This window comes from Bos taurus, chromosome 13 (genome assembly GCF_002263795.3).
Source record: "Bos taurus isolate L1 Dominette 01449 registration number 42190680 breed Hereford chromosome 13, ARS-UCD2.0, whole genome shotgun sequence".
Classification (NCBI taxonomy): Eukaryota; Metazoa; Chordata; class Mammalia; order Artiodactyla; family Bovidae; genus Bos; species Bos taurus.
In genome coordinates this window covers 37768251-37790530 of record NC_037340.1, presented here as the reverse complement: position 1 = coordinate 37790530, position 22280 = coordinate 37768251, and the positions used below count along the sequence as shown (strand labels likewise).

The window sequence follows — 22280 nt, the reverse complement described above, 5'->3', positions numbered from 1 at the left end:
TGACCCTATGGACTGTAGCCCACCAGGCTCCTCTGTCCATGGGATTCTCTAGGCAAGAATACTAGAGCAGATTGCCATGCCCTCTTCCAGGGGATCTTCCCAACCCAAGGATAGAACCTGAGGCAGTGTAGGTGTGACCAAACCAGTGAGAGGGTCGGTGGAGAAAGGACCCCCAAGCCCTCCAGTTCCAAGGAGTAGGGCCCAGGCCTTACCCAGCTGTGCCCACAGTCCCCAGGGGCACTGATCCAAAGGGGATGGAATTTGCTCAGACTTCTCTCTAGGGTGAAGGCAGGTGCAGAAGGCCGGGGCCTGGCAGGCTAACTCCAGCCCCAGTCTCCCAAGTGTCCCAGGCCTTTCTGGCTTCATTCCAGCGTAGCCCAAGGGGAGGACATCTACTTCCTCCAAGGGCCCCAGCTGGAGGGCAGTGAGGATGAGGCCGGCAGGAGGTTCCTTTGTGAAGCCCACTCCCAGGGGTTCATGGGACTCAGTCCTTGGAAAGCTTGGAGCAACTTGTAAATTTATTCCCTGGGAGGAGGAGCCTGAGAAGTCGGTCGGGGGTGGGGATGAGAATGGGGTAGAGGGGTGGCAGGGGTGGGCAGGGCGGCCAGGGGAGCTGCTGGGAGAGGGGAGGGACTTGGCTAGGTCTCCCAGGCCTTCTTCACTCTCCAAACTTTCACCAAACTCTTGGCCCCCGCCTCCCCGAAACCAAAACACAACAAGGACAGGGCGGACAAGCAGCACCGTGGGGCGGGCAGACTCGCGGAGGCACAGAGCCTCAAGAGGCTGATGCAACTTTCCCTTTAAGAAAGTCTCCTGGGCGCACCGCGGTGCGGACCCTGCCCGCCTGGGCCAGGGCCTGCATCAAAGGAAGGGGGCTAAGGGAAGGGCGCGCTGCGGCCGAGCCTCTCTCTATCCGGCCTTCGGTCTGGGTGTTTGGTGGCTCCAAGGGGCTGAGCCTCAGGAAAAGCGAGAGAGCGATCGAGTATGTGTGTGTGATCGTGGATGCATGCGGGCATCTGTGGATCAGGGTGGGTACACGCGTGGGGATATCTGTCTAGCCAGAAAGGCTGGGTAGTTGCCTGTGTCTGGGTGTCACCGCTGTCACCAAGGAGCTGCAGCGGGCGGAATGGCGGCGGCAAGGTGGGAGGTGGGGGTGGGGGTTGCGGGGGGCTGCTCCTGGAGGAGGGGAGCTGCGTGCCGTTGACGGTTTGGCCCCCAGCGGCGGGCACGTGGCAGTAACTGTAGCGCCGGAACCAGAGCATCCGTTCCGTTCGTGGCTCCAGTTGGGTCTGCGCGCTGGGGCCCTGCAGACTCCCGGAACCACCAGCCGGCCTGCCTCCCTATCTGCCCGCCACTCGCCGGTCGGGTGCTGGTTCCTGCGCGCCCAAAGGTCCTGGGAAGCCGTGCCAGGGAGTCTCGGTGCCCTTGGACCCTTGTCTGTGGCTCCGGCTTTGGGAAGGGGCTACGGCCGCGGTGTTCTCTGGCTGTTGCTCTCCCGGAAGAATCCGCGCCCTCCCCACCCCAACCGTCATTCCAGGTGCGCTTAGGGCGGCCCGGGCAGCAGCAGGTGAGGGTAGGGGCCTAGCACCCCGGGGCGCCCACCCCCAGCCGGGGCCTCGCACCCCGCAGACAAAGACCGGTGGGAGCTGACCGCAAGGCTGGGGCGGGGCTGTGAGGGAAAGCCTCCCTCCCGCTGTGAGGGAAAGCCTCCCTCCCTCCCTCCCCGAGCCGGCCCAGGGGCGGGGACCTGGGCGCCCAGGTATTTTCGAGGGCAGGGGTCGGGGGCAGGGTCAAGGTCCCCACACCAGCTGAGAGGCCCACACGTGGCGGTTAATAGAACGGCTGCTCCGGACACCTCGCACCCGGTTAAGGCGAAGGCGCCGGCTTCGAGGAATCGAGGCTCTCCAGGCCATGCTACAGCTTTGAAAGCGACCTAGCCTTTTCCTGCGGTTCAGAGGCCTCTTCTCACCGAACCAGCCGCTTCTTAAAGGAGCCGCGTCCCTTTTCGGGCCAGTTCTCCGCAGGCCACGCCCCCTCGCTGGCCACTGTTAAAGGGGCCAAGTCCCCATCTCCCTGACACCTCTCATAAGGCCTAGGTCTCTTTCTTTGCTGAAACAAGCTTGATGCTGCAGCTGCAAGAAGATAAATGTTGGGGGGCCGAAGAGTGGAGGAGAGAAGGGCCTGAGAGGTTAAAGAACCCCAAAGTGAGGGAGTGTCAGAAGATTGGAGGGTAGTGGGTGAGGGGGACTGGTTCCAGGAAGGGACTAATGGGCTATACTGAGCATGCCCAAGTGTTTCCAAGCAACTCAAGAAAATGCCCCCTTAACTCGGCCTACACTGTGACTGAGGCTCAGTGCCCAGCTCTGAGGATAGTCCCACATGGCCCACAGGTAGCCATAAGTGGCTGTAGTTAGCTGATTTTGGCTCTAGGCAGAATTAAGGACCCTTTCCCACTTGCCCCTCCCCTCCCTCCATCGCAGTGAATGGGAAATTATGCTTTCTCTTCTATCTTTCTCCTAAACTGTGAGGTTCTTGAAGTCAGGGATAAAAACCTTGTCATCTTTCCATCCCCAGTAAAGACTTCAAGGCTTGGCCCAGATGGATCCTTAAAATTGATAGAGCTGACAGTCCTGTTTGGAGGAGAGGAAGACTGAGCAATGAGACAGTAAAGATGGACCAGGTCCTATGACTATCCTCTCACTATCCTCCCTTGGGTGGCTCACAGGCGACTTGAACCCAGCTCACCCAACCTAGCTCATCCCCTCCGCACTCCAAACCTGCAGCATCCCCAGCGTTTCTGTCTCGGGTCTCTGGGATGAGCACTGGCTTCTTCCTATTATACCATTAGAAACCAGAGGCCCCTCCTTATCCCTCACCCCCAAGTCCAATGCATCACCAAGTCCTACCAAAGTTACCTTCTATATTTTTCTCAAATCTGTGCATCTCTCCCCACCCTGTCATCACCTTCCTGAGCTAAGCCCCCTCATTCCTCTCCTGGCCTAGTCCTAATCCATTTCCTTTCTTCCCCTCTTCCCTCCCTCCAGTCCTTTCTCCGTACTAATCTAGGTTGGCGTTTTCAAAATGCACACACCACCAATTGCTCCTCCTCTCAGTTACAACTCTGGTTTCAAGACTTCAGTGCCTGTCATTGCCCTCAGGATAAAGATCAAAACAAGGCCCCCAAAACCCTGACCCTGCTTTTGCATCCACCTTCATCTTTGGCCACTTTCTCCCTCACTCTCTGTATTATTTCATTTGCTTGAATCTCTCTTCCTCTTCTGTTGCTCACTGTTGCCTATTCATCCCCCTCTCACTCTTAAACATCACTTCATCAGGGAAGTCCTCTGTAACTCTCAGACAAGGGCAGGCCCCACTGGTGTAGACTCTGGTTAAAGAGGATCTTTCACTTTCCCACCCTTTATCGTAGGCTCTAATTATATGTATTTGAGTCACCTGTTTCACTGGTTTCTGTTTCCACCCAGCCTGTAAGCTGCAGGAGGCCAGAGACTGAAGAGTTCATGGCTTCCAACACACATCTGGCCTAGAGCAAGCCCGAAATAAATATTTTTGGAATAAATGAATTGAACTGCCTGCTGAACGATTTAGGACATATCCTGTTGGCTGTGGAAGACTATTGGAGGGAATCAGGGTTTCAGGACTTTGGGAAGGTGAATGGATTGGAGGGGAGGAGAAAGTGGAGGCCCTGTGGAGTCGAAACTTAAGCAGAAACTTCAGAAGGTACAAAGGAAGTATAATTAGCCCCATCTTCCAGATTGAGATAGCAAGGGTCAGATAGGTTCAGTAATTTGCTTGAAGTCACATACCTAGTGAGTTGGCAGAGTCAGTTCCTCGTCCCAGGTCCCAGAGTCCAAGGTCTTCATCACAAGCTAACCTGACTCTGACCCTCATGGCACAGACAGCTTGTCAACAGTGGTCCATATGTGGGTGAGGGGCAGGCCTGGTGCCTGGGTAATATGGATGCCCTACCGCTATCAGAAGGCCTGACTTATCATAGGCCTTCAGGTAGTACCTTTTGAATGGATGGATGGGGCCAGTTAACAGAAACAGCAGAGGCAGGAGAAGTAGCAAAGCTTTGCACCCAACTCATTGTCCTGGGAGCAGCTGCCAAGCAGTCTTTTTTTCCACCGAGAAAGAGAAGCACCTTGAACACAAGGGCCATATTGCATTACTCAGGGGTATCGCCCTGTAGCCCAAGTTCCAGGACAGAGTGTCCTCAGTTTACTCATCTGACCAGAAGGCATGATGTCCAAGCCATGAGGTGGCTGTGCTTCATTACTATCATCATTGTCATTATTTGTTAGCCACAGAGTGACAGCTTTGAAAACAACATGTCTAGAGTTTATACCTTGGTGGGAAGGATGTGGCGAGTGAGAAGAAGGGTATGATCACATTCCCTCTTCTCCTGACTGCCCCCAGAAGACCAAAGCCATGAGCAGGGATGTATCTAGAGAGTCAGGAAACCTGGTCTGGGTGACTAAGCGAAGGGAAACGGCCACAAGTCACAGCCTTGCCTGGCCCTGAGGAGGTTATGCAGGACACCTGGTGGCCAGGGGAAAGGCCAAGGGAACCTAGTGGGGGTTTGATTTAGGTCATACCTGAATGGTCTAGTGGTTTTCCCCACTTTCTTCAATTTGAGTCTGAATTTGGCAATAAGGAATTCATGATCTGAGCCACAGTCAGCTCCCAGTCTTATTTTTGTTGACTGTATAGAGTGTCTCCATCTTTGGCTGCAAAGAATATAATCAATCTGATTTCAGTGTTGGCCATCTGGTGATGTCCATGTGTAGAGTCTTCTCCTGTGTTGTTGGAAGAGGGTGTTTGCTATAACCAGTGCGTTCTCTTGGCAAAACTCTATTAGCCTTTGCCCTGCTTCATTCTGTACTCCAAGGCCAAATTTGCTGTTACTCCAGGTGTTTCTTGACTTCCTACTTTTGCATTCCAGTCCCCTATAATGAAAGGACATCTTTTTTGGGTGTTATTTCTAAAAGGTCTTGTAGGTCTTCATAGAACCGTTCAACTTCAGCTTCTTTCAGCATTCCTTGTCGGGGCATAGACTTGGATTACCGTGATATTGAATGGTTTGCCTTGGAAATGAACAGAGATCATTGTCATTTTTGAGTCTGAAAGTACTGCATTTCAGACTCTTTTGTTGACCATGATGGCTACTCCATTTCTTCTAAGGGATTCCTGCCCACAGTGGGAGATATAATGGTCATTTGAGTTAAATTCACCCATTCCAGTCCATTTTAGTTGGCTGATCCCTAGAATGTTGACGTTCACTCTTGCCATCTCCCGTTTGACCACTTCCAGTTTGCCTTGATTCATGGACCTAATATTCCAGGTTCCTATGCAATATTGCTCTTTACAGCATCGAACCTTGCTTCTATCACCAGTCACATCCAAAGATGGGTATTGTTTTTGCTTTGGCTCCATCCCTTCATTCTTTTTGGAGTTATTTCTCCACTGATCTCCAGTAGCATATTGGACACCTACTGACCTGGGAAGTTCATCTTTCATTGTCCTATCTTATTGGCTTTACATACTGTTCATAGGGTTCTCAAGGCAAGAATACTGAAGTGATTTGCCATTCCCTTCTCCAGTGGACCACATTCTGGTTTGTGACATTGTACAGGCGACAGGGATTGAGGCCATCCCCAAGAAAAAGAAATGAAAATATGCAAAATGGCTGTCTGAGAAGGCCTTACAAATAGCTGTGAAAAGAAGAGAAGCGAAAAGCAAAGGAGAAAAGGAAAGATATATCCATTTGTCTGCAGAGTTCCAAAGAATAGCAAGGAGAGATAAGGAAGCCTTCCTCAGCGATCAAGGTGAAGAAATAGAGGAAAGCAATAGAATGGGAAATATTAGAGATCTCTTCAAGAAAATTAGAGATAGAGATACCTAGGGAACATTTCATGCAAAGATGGGCTCAATAAAGGACAGAAATGGTATGGACCTAACAGAAACAGAAAATATTAAGAAGAGGTGGCAAGAATACACAGAAGAACTGTACAAAAAAGATCTTCACAACTCAGTGGTCACTCACCTAGAGCCAGACATCCTGGAATGTGAAGTCAAGTGGGCCTTAAGAAGCATCAATATGAACAAAGCTAGTGGAGGTGATGAAATTCCAGTTGAGCTCTTTCAAACCCTAAAACATGAGGCTGTGATAGTGCTGCACTTTAGTAAGGCAGCAAACTTGGAAAACTCAGCAGTGGCCACAGGACTGGAAAAGGTCACTTTTCATTCCAATCCCAAAGAAAGGCAATGCCAAAAGTGCTCAGACTACCACACAATTGCACTCATCTCAAACACTAGTAAAGTAATGCTCAAAACTCTCCAAGCCAGGCTTCAGCAGTATGTGAACTGTGAATGTCCAGATGTTCAAGCTGGTTTTAGAAAAGGCAGAGGAACCAGAGATCAAATTGCCAACATCCGCTGGATCATTGAAAAAGCAAGAGAGTTCCAGAAAAACACCTATTTCTGCTTTTTTGACTAAGTCAAAGCCTTTGACTGTGTGGGTCACAATAAACTGTGGAAAATTCTGAAAGAGATGAGAATCCCAGACCACCTGACCTGCGTATTGAGAAACCTATATGCAGGTCAGGAAGCAACAGTTAGAATTGGACATGGAACAACAGACTGGTTCCAAATAGAAAAAGCAGTACATCAAGGCTGTATATTATCACACTAATTATTTAATTTATATGCAGAGTACATCATGAGAAACGCTGGGCTGGATGAAGCACAAGCTGGAATCAAGATTGCCGGGAGAAATATCAATAACCTTAGATATGCAGGAGACACCACCCTTATGGCAGAAAGTGAAGAGGAACTAAAGAGCCTCTCGATGAAAAGGAGGAGAGTGAAAAAGTTGGCTTAAAACTCAACATTCAGAAAACGAAGATCATGGCATCTGGTCCCAACTCCTCATGGCAAATAGATGAGGAACAGTGGCAACAGTGAGAGACTTTATTTTTGGGGGCTCCAAAATCACTGCAGATGGTGACTGCAGCCATGAAATTAAAAGATGCTTACTCCTTGGAAGAAAAGTTATGACCAACCTAGATAGCACATTGAAAAGCAGAGACATTAGTTTGCCAACAAAGGTCCATCTAGTCAAGGCTATGGTTTTTCCAGTAGTCATGTACAGATGTGAGAGCTGGATTATAAAGAAAGCTGAGCGCTGAAGAATTGATGGTTTTGAACAGTGGTGTTGGCGAAGACTCTTGAGAGTCCCTTGGACTGCAAGGAGATCCAACCAGTCCATTCTAAAGGAAATCAGTCCTGAATATTCATTGGAAGGACTGATGCTGAAGCTGGAACTTCAATAGTTTGGCCACCTGATGCGAAGGGCTGACTCATCTGAAAAGACTCTTATGCTGGAAAGGATTGAGGGCAGGCTGAGCAGGGCACAGAGGGGTCAATTAAGCACATGCAATCCCTCAGGGAGCTGCCCAACCACAGTTGACAGACATAAGCAAATATGTCTGGAGTAAGTTTATAAGAACACTGGTAGCACAAAACACAAAAAAGGAAGCAATTTGTTCATTCTGGAGTGGAGTGGGGGCCGTGTCAGGAAAAGCAACAGAGGAGAAGTGACACTGAGGCAGGGTCCCAAAGGGTTTGTAGAGTTTCACCTGGGGAGCAGGAGGGAAGGTGTTCGGTCGGGGCCCACCTGAGCAAGGGCATGGAGGCATGACCCACATGCTGTTTGCTGTGCCCAGAGCTTCTGGTCCAAGTTAGTGGAACGCCATATGCCTGGAGCCCAGGCTGAGCAGCATCAGGATAGGGAAGGCCCATCCTGGCCACCTGGCTGGGGCGAGGTGGGGGAGCATGTGCTGATCCAAGCTGACTCCCCTTCAGGGGAAAGGTTGAGGCCGTTCACACAGACGATGAATGAATTGGACCCTGTCCCAGTTCTGTGTTCATTTTTTAAAAAAAAATAAAATTCGGCATCTGGAGAATAAAAAATAAACCTTTGCCCATTGGGACAGGAAGCCTGGAGACCAAGGGTTTCAGGGGAAGGGTTGGGAGAAGAGTGAGGTAGGAACTGGATTGAGGGTCATCCAGAAAGGAACAGGACGGGAGGGAAGAGTGGCAGGTGGTCTGGGCCCTGCACTACCTGTTCTGGAGAGTCACACTCGTCCTGCCCTGCCTTCTCCGGGCCAAATCCTCACCTCATTCTCTGCTCTCTTTATAGCTCTGGAGGCCTGTACTCTGAAAGGTGCTAGAAACAAAGCGTGTGAGTGTGATCTGCACTCCAGAGCCCCTAACCCACCACCACCATGGTAGAAAAGGTGCCAAAGGGATGCTGGTGAGTACAGGGACCAGACTGCTGCGAGGGGCTGGGGGTTATGAGCACCGTCCGTCCCTTCTGGGGCCTGCTGTCAGCTACTGGCCCTGACAGGAGGGCCGAGGAGGCTCCATGGGGCCCAAGTCTGGCACTGCCAGGACTCCTGAGTGCTAGGGCTATCGCAGGCCCAGGCAGGCAGCCCCTCACCCAGCAGGTTAGATACTACTGTGGTTTGGAGCCCACAGCAGACAGATTCTGCTAAAGGGCCCGAAGGTCCTGCTGGGAGGCAAGAAGCACACTCCCCACCCTCATCACAAGATACCCTGGAGATCAGGCTGCAGTCGATCCTGCCAGGAGGGCTGTCCTGCGGCTGACACCCTGACATCCTCATCCTATGCTCTGCCTGCTGTGGGGAGCATTCAGTAGGGGCTGATCAAGGAGTCCTCAGAGACTGATTTTTCTCTTCTTCCATTCGAAAAATAGCATAGAACATTTCATGTTGATTCCTCATGTGAGGTCCTTCAGGAAACATCCCTCTCCCCTTTCCCCAAGACATGGCTCTTCACTGCCCACTGCCTCAGAGCACAGGAGAGGTGGTGCGAAGCAGAGGGCAAGAGTAGGGCCAGCTCATAGATGGATGGCTCATGGATGGATGGAGCAGGCCAGCTCTGAAATCAGAAGGCAGGAAAATACCCCAAGGGCGGCCGTTGTATTCCTTCTCTGGGGATGTTGCCTCAAGAAGCAGTGAGACTGGGCAGCTGCCCGGGAGGAAGCCAGTGGCTAAGCATGGCCCTTCCCTTGGCTCCTCCCTTCCCCACAGGGATTCTCCTGTTGCTGTTTTGATTCATTGAAAGACTGACCCAGGGTCTCTTGCAGAGCCCTCCCCAAACAAGCCCTGTCCCACCAGGGATTTCTGGGACTCTTTTGTCCTCGGTCCAGAGACATGCTGTTGGGGAGGGAGCCAAACAGTTGTGCTCCAGGCTGAGGACCCTGTCTCCTGCCTGGTCCTGAACTTCCAGCATCCAGCTCTCAGGCCTGCTCTGGTCTGGCCAACTCCTGATTGGAACAAGTCTGAATGAATTAGGCTTCTCAAAGTATTCCTGAGCCAGCCTGAGCTCTTGAGTGCTCAGATGTGGGCAGACATGGAGGTCCCCAGACCCACATACTTGCTAGGGGGGAGTAGATGCCATGATAGGATCAAGACTGGCTTCCTTCTTGCCAGAAGTGTTGGAATTGCCATGGGCCTGTAGCAGAAAGTGGAGTGCAGCTCTGCCCCTCCCTCCATGGAGATTCTGAGCCCCGTGAAACTTAAGAAACCCTCTGAAGACTCACTGGGTGGTCTGCTTTCTCTGGAGTGACCCTGAAAGGACTGGGACGGGCAAGCAGGGGTGATGTGGGACCCACGTGGGCAGCACAGAGAGCCTGAATCCCAAGGTCCCAGAACCCCTGCCGGGGCTGAGCTTCCCAGACCCCAGGCTATGCCGGCTAGCGCATCTGTAGAAGGGAATGCCGCCTTGGGACGCCTGTTCCCAGACCAGGATGTGCCTAAAGATAGCCAGAGCATAGTTTCCTTCGTTCCCTTTGACATCTGCCCACTGCTGCTGCATCTGAGGCTCCATAGCAGGTCCCCTGGGTACCCCCAGTGGTTGCTTGAGATTCTGTTCTTTCTCAGTTCTGCTTATGACCCTGGGCTACACTATTCTCAGGACTCAGTTGGAACCAGTGCTGACTCCATGTAGCCCTTGTCTCTGAGGAGCACCATCCCTCTTTGCTAACCTGGGCAGCTGTATCTGGACTTCACTAGCTGCCCGTGGTCCCCTAAGGGCAGATCATGAAGGATGCTCCTTCTCTAGAGGCCACGGTGGGGCAGAACAGAGGGAGCTGAGGGCCATGCGTGTAAACCAGGGGCACTTGGACCCTCCAGGTGTGTGACTTCTGTCACTATGTGTGTCCTGGTATCGGGAGCAGGCAGCTGGCCCTGGCCACGAGGTCCTCACTTCCATCCCCCTATGCCCCAGGCTTGGGTGTGAAGACATGGGCCCCTGGGGCTTCTCAGTGTCTACCATGTGTCATCCTTGGAGCCTCTGCTGGTCTTCCCATGCAGCAGGTGCCCCGTGGAGGGCAAGCCACTTCCCAGCCCGTGCCCAGGCCCACTGCCTGCCACACATGTTCCTCCCCCCAACTCCCAGCCCAGATGGTCTCTTCCAGGCCAGCTCAGCTGCCTCCCTCATGCCTCAGCAGCTCCTAGGACAGGGCCATGCAGGAACCCAGCTGGCCAGGGTGCTTCTGAGCCTGGGAGCAGCTGGGATGCTTGGCGGCACCAGGGGTGGTGCGGGGGGTGGTTCCCTTCATGGAGACCTAGTGCCTCTATTTATACACATGTAGGGCCAGGTTTCCTGGGGCTCAGAGGACAGGGAGCTGGTAGAGAGGAGCCCGGGACAGCAGAGCCCCACTGGGTCAGCTTTAACCCCATGGACTCACAGGAAGTCCACCTCAGTCCCCTCCCCTGTGCCTGCTCCCCACTCATATAGCATCTTGGGCAGATAGGCCTTGGTGAGTCTTACTGGTCTCTCCCCACATCTCTGCTGCATTGGGTGCCTCTGCTACTGGGAAGCCTCATGATGAGCAGAGTCACCCAGGCTAGGGCTCCCGGTGCTGGAGCATCTAAATCGTCCTAGAAGGCTTTGAAAGCACCACAGGCCGCCTGGGGCTGTTCCACCCTGACGTGTTCTGTTATGCTTTGACAAAAGTATTTAGATGCTTCTTGTCTGTAGCAGCCATCACAGAGCCTGGTGCACAGTGGATGCTCACCCAGCCTGGGTCCTGGCTTGTGGCAAGTGCTCAACCAGTGTGACGTGGCACACATTGGGCACTCCCCTGGCACAGTGCCAGGTGCACAGTGCATGCTCACCGTGCTCAGTGCTGACCATATCCTGGGTCCTCACCTGGCCCAGAATTTGGCATACATGGGATACTCGTCTAGTGCAGGACCCAGCAAACCACCAGGGCTCCCTGGCATGGGGCTGGCACACAGTGGGTGCTCTCCCAGCACTGGCCTTGGCACACACTAGGTGCCGTCCTAGTGCGGTTTGACACACAGTAGGTCTTCTCCTATCTCAGGCACCAACACACAGTGTGCACTCTCCTTACATGACAAGGACTAGCACAGAGGAGGTGCTGTCCTAGCCAGGGCAGCCTGCACAATGACTGGGGATCCTGGATTCACAACTGCTGCCTCCCCAGTGAAATGGACAATATCTAGATCCAGAGGAAAAAGCCCAACCTCCTCAGGCTTCCTCTCTGGACCTAGGACCTGCCCTCCATTCCACTTGGCCTCCCTCCCCACCCTGGCCCCCTGGAGCCCACCGACTCAGCTCTGTGGCCTCCCCTCCCCTCACACAGCTTCCCAGCAGCCCCAGCACCCCAGCACGTTCCAGTCCTGCCTCAGCAGGACCTTCCCTCAGAGTCACAGGTTGCAAACAAAGCCCCTCGGCTCCTTGGCCCTCTGGAGGAATGCCCACTTTTATTAAGAAAAGTCAGAGGCGGGCTTGGGGGAGCCGGCCTCCCTGAGTAGGGCTAGAGCAGCTGGATCCCACTAATGAGGCCTCATTACGGCCAGGACCCAGCTGGGCTGCTGCCGCCTGCTGTCCCCATGGCCAGAGCCAGAGAAAGCTGTCCAGCCAGGGCTGCCTGTTCTGGGCACCTGGCCCAGGCCAGGGCAGCCAAAGCGCAGAGCCCACCCTGGGTGGAAGTGAGCGTTTGGGCATCATGGGTGACTGGGCCTTCCCGGAGCCGGTGGCCCAGCCAGGGGCTTGGCCCTCAGTCTGGACTCTCAGGAAGTCAGCGGAAGTCAGCAGAGCATGTCTGGGGACTCGGCTGCATGAGGCTGGCCTGGAAGCAGCTCAGTTGCTAGCGTCTGAGGCCATTCTCTTGGGAGACTTGCTTGAGCCAAGATCACTCCCCATCTTCTCTCCCAAAATGGGCATAGTATCATACCCACCTCGAGGAATAAATGAGTTAATATATATTAATATGAAGTGTTTAGGACAGCATCTGGCTCACAGTAAGCACTTCATATATATTATCTATTACTATTATTTATAATGCTTACTAGCTTCAAAGATGGGTAGATATGATCCCTATTATAGAGATAAAGAAACTAAGACCAGACAAGTAAAGTAACTTGCCTAAGGAGATACATAGAGGGAGATCCATCAGAGCTGGGGTTTGAACCCAGGCCTGTCTGACTCTAAAGACTTTGCCCTTTAAAAATAATGATGTTGGGACTTCCCTGGTAGTCCAGTGGCTAGGAACCCACCTGGCAGTGCAGGGGACATGGGTTCGAGGCTGCTGGTCAGAGAACTAAGATCCCACATGCCGCAGAGCACCTAAGCTGTCGCACCACAACTACTGAGCCCGGGCACCACAACCAAAGAGCCCGTGCACTGCACTTAGACCCAAAAGGCCCAATAAATATTTTTAAGAAAATAACAAAAAAGGTTAAAATGGTATCATCTTGCCATGTTCCCATTGGCGTCAGCACACTTACCAAACTCACAGGGAAGCTGTCCTTTACATCAGAATTCATGCTTGATCTTAGGTTACTAAGATCCTACTTTGTACCTTGCCCACCCATCAGTTTCCAAAAACTGGAAGCTGTGTCTTCCCAGCACCAGAACGCTCGTGCCCACCTTCCTGGTCACTGGTTTGTGGTGTCCCAGCACCCACTGGAGACTGACCAGTGAGTGTGGCCTCAGAGAAGAGGGATTGAGGGTCTGAGTGACGTTCTACCCAGACCACTCAGCACACTCTTCCAGAGGGACCTCCTCAGGTTCTAGGTGACGCAGTGCTAATCCTCAAGAGTCCGTGTTCTGCAGCTGCCCTCTTGGCTAATGCTGTCTTTCTTCAGACAGGTGACAGCACAGTTCACCAGGCTACAACTCTTTTGCGGCCACAACTCAGTCAGTCACATTCTTCTATGAGGACACACTCTACCATCTTGGCCAGCTGGAGATCCCCAAGTCCTGGGGGATTGCTCCAGTGCCCATCACCCCTCAGGCCACAGCACTCTACGAAGTCTGAGATGCTCTGGTAGTGCCCTGTGGCTACGTCCCCTTCTCCCTGCCCCTTCACCATCTCTAGTGCCCAGAGGTACCCAACCTCGTTACCAGGAGCCCCACCAAGTGCCAGGCCTGTATGCTCAGAAGCATCTGGGCCCCAGACCCCACTCTAGAATGGGAATGAGCCGCCCTCTCTCTCTCTCTTCTGTGCCTGCTCTGCCTCACCCTGTGGTTGTGAGTGTGTGTGTGTGTTTTGTTCCAATAACTTGCTGGGAAGAGGGAGAAACACAACAAGCCCCACGCCTCACTCTAGCTGTGGAGCATCCACGCTGGGCTGCATGGGGACTGGCCGAAGTGGGAGGGCCAGGGGAAGGGGTAAGCAGAGCTTCAGGAGTAGATGAAGTAAAAGTAATTGATGCTGCCCAGCAGGCAATGGAAGAGGCAGGGGATGCATCAGTGTCACCCGGAGCTGGCAGAGGTGTGAATGAGTGGAGGAGACACACACACTCCACTCCAAGTGTTCACCCCAAGATGGCGGCGGCTCAGGGACCTGTGGACCCCTCCTCCCCAGAACAGGTCAGTCATTTTCCAGGAGGTTGAGCCCCCTCTCTGGTGCCAGGCAGACTGGGAGGCAGGACTGGAGGTGGGGAGAGGGGCTGAGTGGTCTGTGCCACGGAGGGGCAGGCACAGCCAGCCAGGGAGACAAACACCAGCAAAAGTGAGGCAGAAAGTTGCAACTGTGCAAAGGAGCAGGAAGAGTTAGCTGTGTGGCGGGGCCACGGGAGAGGAGAATGGGGGTGTGAGGGCTCCCCCAACCCAAGGACCTGCTGAGAATCTGCTCTGTGTATCAAAGCTGCATTGTCCTAGCTCCCGGGGAGATGGGCCAGAGGTGCCCAGGAATTGTACTAATCAATTCGGCCCCATTGTCTGTGCCATGGCAGTTACTCCTATGGGGAGAGTGGATGAGGGGGTAGGGGAACTTGGTACAGGGGCTGCATGGTGAGGATGGGGGAATGGGGCAGGCAAGCAACTCAGCTGGGAGGCGACAGACCCTGCGGAATGTTTGCCAGTGTTCAGGACTAGGGCCCGGGTGGGGTGGGCACCACTGGTGTGCCCTCATCCCTGGAAGCTGGGGGTGGGTAGGGATGGCAGGCACAGTGTGGCTGATGGCAGTGAGGGAGAGGGGACTGGGACGGTCACCTTCTTTCTCTGTAGCTCATCCTGACTTGACCTCCAGAAGGCAAGAGAAGGCATGTCCTCTAGGGAGAACTGGGTTGGGTTTGGGAGTAGCATTATGCAGGGCTGCCCTCCACCCTCAGGACTGCCAGGGTCAGCAACCAAAGCTACTTCCAAAATGCCAGCCCGCTGCCAGCCGACGGGGCAGAGCCTGCTCACGGCTTCCACAGTGCAGGGCAGGACTGCTGGGCTCCAGGGCAGAGACAGAGCCCACCCAAAGGTCCCGTCACTACTCCCAGGGTCTGGAGTGGAGCCCGGCATGCCTAGGCTGCATCTCCTGTCTGCCGTCCACAATTTTGGCAAGTCAATACCGGCAGAGCCCTCTGCTAGTCAGGGCTCTGGGATGAAACAGTACTGGGCATGTCCTTGCCACTCTCACCTCCCATATGAGGCCCTGATCTCCTGAGAGGTGCCGTGAGGTTTTCCTTGAGGCTGGAGACACTAATAGCCCCTGTATACTGCTCGAGTCTGGGGTAGATTTTCCCATGGTCCTGCTCCTCCAGCCCAGCCCTTGACTCTTTCACGTGTCTGGATCAGGAAGCCAGTTGAAGGATGGAAGGCTCTGTCATTGCAGGGCAGGTGCTACCTCAGGAAGACAAGTTGGGGAACCAAGAACCAAAGGGCGTTAGGTCACAGGGTTTCCCGAGGCAGCCACGCTTTACTGTCATGGCTGTTCTGCCTGAATTCCCGCTCTGGAGCTCAGAGAAGCCTGCCAGGGATCTGGATTTGGCTCAAGGTCAGTCTAGGATATAGGGTCTTGCCCGTTCTCCTCTGCAAAGTTTGTCTAGGATAGGACTTCATCCCTTGAGCAAACCCTGGGGCTTCAGAGTCCTGGACAAGAAGCCTGCCGGCTCCCAGCAGGGCCTGCCCCGCCTGGCCTGCTCCAGGAGTCCTCAGTGTCCACCACGAGCAGAAGAGAGAGCTCTCAATTCACAGTAATATCCAGTGGACACTGCTCTTGGAGGGCGGGAGTTGGCAGCCTGGGCACAGCTATCACCCAGAGCAGAAATCTGGGCTGCCTCTGAGTCTGGACATGGAACAGGGAGGGGCACCTCTGCGGTGCGGGGTGGGAGGGGCACCTCTGCGGTGTGGGGTTGGGGGAGCTCTGGTTTCTGCCGTTGGAGCTGAACTGCCTGAATTCTAGGAGCTCACCCAGAACAGTGAACAAACAGAGGGCAGACGGCTAGGGAGAGGACTTACATAAGCAACTGCTCAGTGTGGCTCACCCTCCTGGGCAGGGATGGGGTGGGAGGTTGTGAACCCAAGACTGGTCGCAGATCCTTGTGCAGGCATGGACACTGCTGCCTCAATGACTGCTTCTTAGGACAGGAGCGCTGAGGGTCTTACATGTGTATGTCTTTGCATGGCAGATGTCATGGAGGATGATCAGCCAGCCCCTCCACACAGGCGTGGAAGGCACGTCCCACAGCCTGCATCCTGCTGAGTCTGGGGAAGCTTGGGCACAGGGCGAGGCAATCCCCACCCGGGACATCACCCATGAGGCCTATGAGGACGAGTCAGAGGTGAGGGTAGGGGCTATCCAGGGAGCCCAAGGAAGAGGGACCAACCCGGAAGGGCACCAGACCACTCTGGTTTAACGCACCACCCAGGTGTGAGCGAGGGAGGGAGGTTGGGAGGGCAGCGAGGGGCAGCAGACAGTGGGAGATGGGTGATGGGCAGCAGGAGCCTGGAGCCTGGCCAGTCGGCAGGGCTGAGCTGGTTTGGCAGACAGGCCACCAGTCTGGGTCAAACCTATGAGCACAAAGAGATTCTTTTGTGGGCACCTCAGAGCCAACAGGGACTGTTACTATCAGTGACGGGCCTTCCACCCAGCAGGTAAAAAAGAATGAAGGGCTTAGAATGAGGAAAATTATGCAAGGAGAAAAAAACTTGTGCAGCATTAGAAAAGTCTCACTGGCCTTGGGCATTGCTGTCCAGGAAGGAAGTGGAGGGGAGTCCCCAGAGGAGGGCTGAAAGGGAACTAGAGCCCCCAGGAAGCCCCACAGAGGGACCCTTCCCTCCAGTGTTCTTGGAGGAAGGTGGGCTTCCTCTGTCCTTTGCTGAGTGCCACGCCCTCACCAGTCAGACTGCCTGCACATAGCTGCACTGGAGTGAAAAGTCAGAGGCCTAGCTGTGGACCAGGCCCCCACGGCAGCATTCCCTCCACAGCTCCTGAATGGGGCACTGAAGGGCTAGGATACAGGGCCAGGGGGCAGCGGCTGGTGCTGCTTCTCCTGGGAGCTCCTCCCACCACTTGCGTCATTGCACCTCCTTCTGCATAGTGGACCCCTCATGTTGTCTGTTACTTCCCGCCACAGTCCCAGCCCCAACTCCAGTTCCAGGCTCCAGTCCCCCAGGCTCGGGCCTCCAAGGGGCACAGCCAGCAGGGCTGAACTGTTGAGCGCAAGGCTCAGTAGTGTGCTGCTCGTCAATGCCACCTGACTCCTGAGGGCTCAGTCAGCCTGTGACTCGCTGCTGGCCACCCTCCCAAACCCCTCCACACCAAGGGAGGAGCAGAGACCTCAGAGGCCCACTTGGTCAGGCCTTGAATATCAAACCTTAGGACCTCCGTCTCTGCAAGAGGCCTTGCCCTGCTCCACCCGTGAGGCCACCTGGATCCTCAGTTGTCTCTCTTACAGCTATAACTGCTGCTTTGTGACCCCACCCATGTACTCTGCATTGTGCCCCTAAGTAAACAAGCCTCAGACAGAATAAAACTGTTATTGTAGGATCAATATACAGGAAGCCTGTTTGGCTGGGCTTTGTTTGGGAATGGATCAACTACTCCAGGCAGGCCTCATGCCCTCTGAAAAAGTGCCCCCTGGACCCCACACTATTATTGCTAGGCCTGTCCCCCAAAAAGCCCCTAGGAGGTGGTGACAGGCTTAGCCGGGATTCTGTAGGGACCTGTCACACCAGGACTAGGAGCTGCCCTCTCTCAGGGCCAAGGTGGCCTTCAAGCCTCTTCATCAGGGCAGCCTTCTGTGACCTCACCCTGCTCCTACCCCAACCCTAGTCATCCTTTCACGTTCTCGTTGTGGTCACGTTGAAGTTGCATGCAAAAATTATGTGTTTATCTCATTAATGGCTTACTTCCCCCTGGACTTCTGAGTGGGTCTGGGTGTGTTTTGTTCCCTTCTGAATTTCCTGAGCCTGAGGTAGGGCCTGGCACATAGTAGGTGTTTGTAAACCTCTGTGAATGAATGCATACAGGCTCTGCTGGTCGGCTCTGGGTGCTCTGTGAAGGGTTCCTGGTACTGGGCCCCAAACCTCCCAGGACCATGTGAGGCTCAGGCTCTCCTCTGGGTAGTGCTGGGTGGGAGGTGACACCTTTGGCAAGGACAAGGGTGTCTGTGCGGTAGTGCCCATGTGCTGTGCAAGCCCGGAGCGGCCCCCAGATGCGCCCTCTGAGAGCAAAGTGTGCGTGGCTAGGAGGGCCACCATCGGGTACTGGGGCCTCTGGGCCTGCCTTCCCAAATAGGCCTTCCTGGAAGGCGCAGGCCGGTGAGACCATTCCCCGACTCTGCACCTGTCGGTCAGTGTCAGAGTCCAGCAGCATGTCAAGGCACCAGGCCCACTTGTTTATTTGCCTGCATGCCTTGAATCTGTCTCTTTCAAAGTGAGGGTCAGTGTCACTACCATGCTGTACCTCAGGTAGGTTGTGCAGCTATGTCTCTGATCCTGGGTGTCCTCAAGGACCCTGGCCATTTCTCTCAGGAGAACAGCCCACCTCTGGGAGACTGTCTGTGTCACTCAGGGAGTCTCTGGCCTTCTCTGTTGATGACTCTCTGGGTCCTCCCTTGCCTCTGAGATTCCTCTGACCCCGCAGGCTCTGGTTCAGGGTGGCTGAGTCAGTGGGAGGGGTGGAACGGACATGGCATGGGGGACCGGTCTGCTCACACTTATAAAGGGACTTAATGGGTTAATCCCAACTGTGGGGTTGGGGTCCTCAGTGGGGCTTCAGGCCACCCAGTCCAGCCCCACAGCTCCCCAGGCAAGCCCGCATCCTTCCTTTTGGGCAAACCCCTTATCAGCTCTTCCTGACCAGCCCCCTCTTCTGCAGCTCATGCTCTCTCAGCTCAGAGACCCTTTTCTAGAGTCACTTCCTCTAGTTCTCCTGAGAGAACTGGAAGTAGAACTCCCCAGAGTCTGTCCTCCAAGTCTGGCATGGTGCCTACAACTCTGGTCTCCTCTTCCAATTCATGGCCAGCAGCTCCCTGCTCTCAGCCCAGGTCAGCTTTCCCAGGGCTCCTCTGGCCCTCCTATCCTGAATCTCAGGATGCCTTCCTCAGGTCTGGCCTAGCTCAGTTGCTTTCCCCTTCTTGTACCCTACAGCCCTGACCACCAGGTGCCCCCTGGAAAAAGCCTTCAGCTGGGGGAGGGGCCCAGCATCCCCTCCCCCACAGCCACCTGCTATGGGCAGCGTGCTTAGCCTGGCGATATGGTGGCGGTGGGTTGCGGGGCTGTCTGGACACAGGCCCCTTTGTGCCCAATCCAGCTTGGCTGCTTGGTATGAGGCTCAGCTGCTCCCAGATCCTCACCCAGTGGGGACAGGGGAGGCTTTGGAGGGGCTGGGGCTGGGGGGCTCTCAACTCGAGCTCCCTCTCAGTGTCCCACCTCTCAGATGCTGGCAGCAGCTCCTCAGGTGGGCTGGTTCCCCCAGCACAGGGTGCTAGGGGGCTGGTGAGGGAGGCCCCGCTTGGCACCCTCTGGTAGCCAGTCTTCCCTCTGTGCTCCTCTGCCAGGCCTGCCTGCAGCTTCTGTCAGCAGAGGGGAAGCCCAGGGTGGGCTGGGGGCCTGGAGGGTCCATGGTGTCCCCACTAGGGGAGGTCTGAAGGGTCAGGCACCTCACGCTAATGCCTTGCCGATGGTGGCTTTTCTCTTGTCTGCACAGAATGGTTTTATGCCCGACGAGGACCACAGCCTCCAACGGGGCAACTGGGGCAACCAGATCGAGTTTGTACTGACGAGCGTGGGCTATGCCGTGGGCCTGGGCAATGTCTGGCGCTTCCCATACCTCTGCTATCGCAACGGGGGAGGTACCCAGTGGGCACAGGGCAGGGACCACCCACATGGACAGAGCCCAGCCACCATGGCCCAACCACACCCCCTTCCAGGACAGACCCCACTCCAGACAGGCCGGCCTCTGGCCCTAATCTCCTTTGCCCCCACCCTGGCTTAGGTAAACTTTACCCCCTGACCTTGGCAGCCTGATCCCTCGAGGGGAGAAAAGATAGAGAGGCAAGAAACCCAACTTCCCAAGTCTCAGTTTTATACCCCCCAGCATTTCAACAGCCACCCCCAAAATGATTCAGGGGATATTTGAGGACCCCATCAGCTAATGTATGTGAAATTGCTTGGTTAAGTCATCAATTCCCACCCAAACATGGCAGCTCTAGGACCTGGGTTCAGCTCAGAGCAGATTTCCTGGGAACCCCTGTCAAGTTCAAAAACAGGCCGTGAGCAGTGTGCTTCAGACTGAGGCTCCAGTCCAGGGCATGGCACACCCTCCTGGAAGCCCAGCCAATTGCAAAGGTTCTGCTGTCGGGTTCTGAGCAGGAAGAGGGTGGGATTTCCCCAGAGCTGGCCCTGAGCCAGCCCTCTCCCTGCCCACCAGGAGCCTTCCTGGTCCCCTACTTCGTCATGCTCATCTTCTGCGGGATCCCCATCTTCTTCATGGAACTCTCCTTCGGCCAGTTTGCAAGTCAGGGCTGCCTAGGGGTCTGGAGGATCAGCCCCATGTTCAAAGGTGAGGCCCGGATGGGTACACACACACACACACACGGGCCTCGGGGGGCCGTGCTGACTCACCCATCTGTATAAAGACTGCCAACCTCTATGGAACCCGGGTGTTGACCCGAGGTCCACATCAGCGGCCAAGGCCAGGGACACATGCTGGGATCCATTGTTTACTTGGCCTCCACCCTCTCCTCCTACCACATGCATACACAAAAGCCCTTCGCCCACTCCCCCACTCAGCCCCCAGCTCGCTCCTGCCAAGGCTTTGACCTGCCCCTTCTGTGGCCTTCCATGAAAGCCTGCCCCTCAGGCCCTTCAAAATTAGCTTTGCGTCCTTCAGCTAGGTGTGTGAGGCTGCTCCTGCCCTTCCCCTCCCCCAGGTGTGGGCTACGGCATGATGGTGGTGTCCACATACATCGGCATCTACTACAATGTGGTCGTCTGCATCGCCTTCTACTACTTCTTCTCGTCCCTGACGTCCGTGCTGCCCTGGACCTACTGTGATAACCCTTGGAACACGCCCAACTGTGTGAGCATATTGGAAAACCCCAACATCACCAAGAGCACGCAGCCTTCTGCCATGCTTGGCAATGTCTCTCAGGCACTCAACCAGACCCTCCAGAGGACAAGCCCCAGCGAGGAGTACTGGAGGTGAGGCCCCCATGGGAACTGGGCTTCTAGGGGTTATCCTGGGAGCCTATCTTCAGCCCTCCCTCTTCGCTAAAGGGCAGTAGTCTGCAGTCTAGGGAGGGTGCCAGGAATAGAGCAGGGCAGGCGTTTGGGAAGAAATGTAAGGAGCTCGCAGCCCACTTCAGGAGAAGCTGACACACAGGCTTTGTGAGTTTGTGAGCATCCTTACACAGCAGGACTGAGGCTCCAGCAGTCAGGTCAAACAAGGAGGGTCGCGGCAAAGAGGGGTGGCTTCCTGGTAAGCAGAAGAGCACGGGCAGAGGCCCTTAGTTGCAGATAAGCCTGAGGGAAACCGTTGTGACGAGGGGTAACAGGTGTGTCAGGAACTCACCAGCCATGTGGTAGCCTACAGGGAGTAAGTGACCTCTTGGAGGGCTTACAAGAAAGAAGCATAGACCTAACCCTGCAGAACCAAAGAAGAGCTGTGGAAGTTTCCTGAGCCCAGAGCTGTCATTATCAAGCTGTGTTTGGGAAGGGCAGCCTGGCACCCCTGAGCTCTGTGCTGACAGAGAATGGAGTCCCAGGGCTGGCTTGAAGGGAAGCTGTTGCTGGGGGTGTTTGGAACATCTTGTCCCAGCTGGGTGGGTGTGAGGGCCCAGCAGGACATCCTGGAGGAAATTCCCCATGTCCTGTTGAGGAGCTCGTGGGAAGAGGGCTCTGGGGGCTGGTGGGCACGCCTCGTTCATTCATTCCACAAACATTTATGGCGTCCACTCTGCTGGGCCCTGTGTGCCCATGGAGTATGAATGGCCCTGAGACCATGTCACGAGGAGGTCACAGTCCAGAAAGGAGATGGGTAGTTAAAGCTATTTGGGGAAGGGGCCTCAGTGCAGGTATATGCAGGGATGTGGTGAGGGCAAGAGCAGGTGATCAAGAACACTTCCCATGGACTTCCCTCGAGGTCCAGTGTCTAAGACTCCGAGCTTCCAGTGCCTCCACTGCAGGGGGCACAGGTTCAATCCCTCCTCAGGGAACTAAGATCCCACATGCCAAGCATGACAGGGTCAAAAAACAAATCATAAAAAAACCCAAGACTTCCCAGAGGAGGGAGAAAGGAAGTATAGAAGGACTGGGAGACATGGGCAGATGAGCTGCAGCCAGGAGGTGGCAGACTGGAGCTGGGGCTGGGAGCAGGTAGGACAGAGTATTGGGACAGAGGAGGCCAGGACATCAAAAGACACAGGGCTTCCACTGCCGGTCAGAGGCTTCAAGGCCTTCTCCACGCTGTGATGGAGAGTCAG

General features: G+C 54.8%; 1 protein-coding gene across 1 annotated transcript in view; it reads left to right on the top strand.

Moving 5' to 3' along the window:
* Positions 1-1308: 1308 nt before the first annotated feature.
* Positions 1309-22280, top strand: part of LOC515755 (solute carrier family 6 (neurotransmitter transporter, glycine), member 9-like) — a 32560-nt gene continuing 11588 nt past the window's right edge. The window contains 8 exon segments of the mRNA NM_001102032.1: positions 1309-1537; positions 8222-8311; positions 8314-8335; positions 13804-13950; positions 15981-16133; positions 19505-19649; positions 20228-20359; positions 20730-21000. Of these exon segments, the coding sequence (NP_001095502.1) occupies positions 8307-8311; positions 8314-8335; positions 13804-13950; positions 15981-16133; positions 19505-19649; positions 20228-20359; positions 20730-21000 (875 nt within the window). The 5' untranslated portion in view covers positions 1309-1537; positions 8222-8306.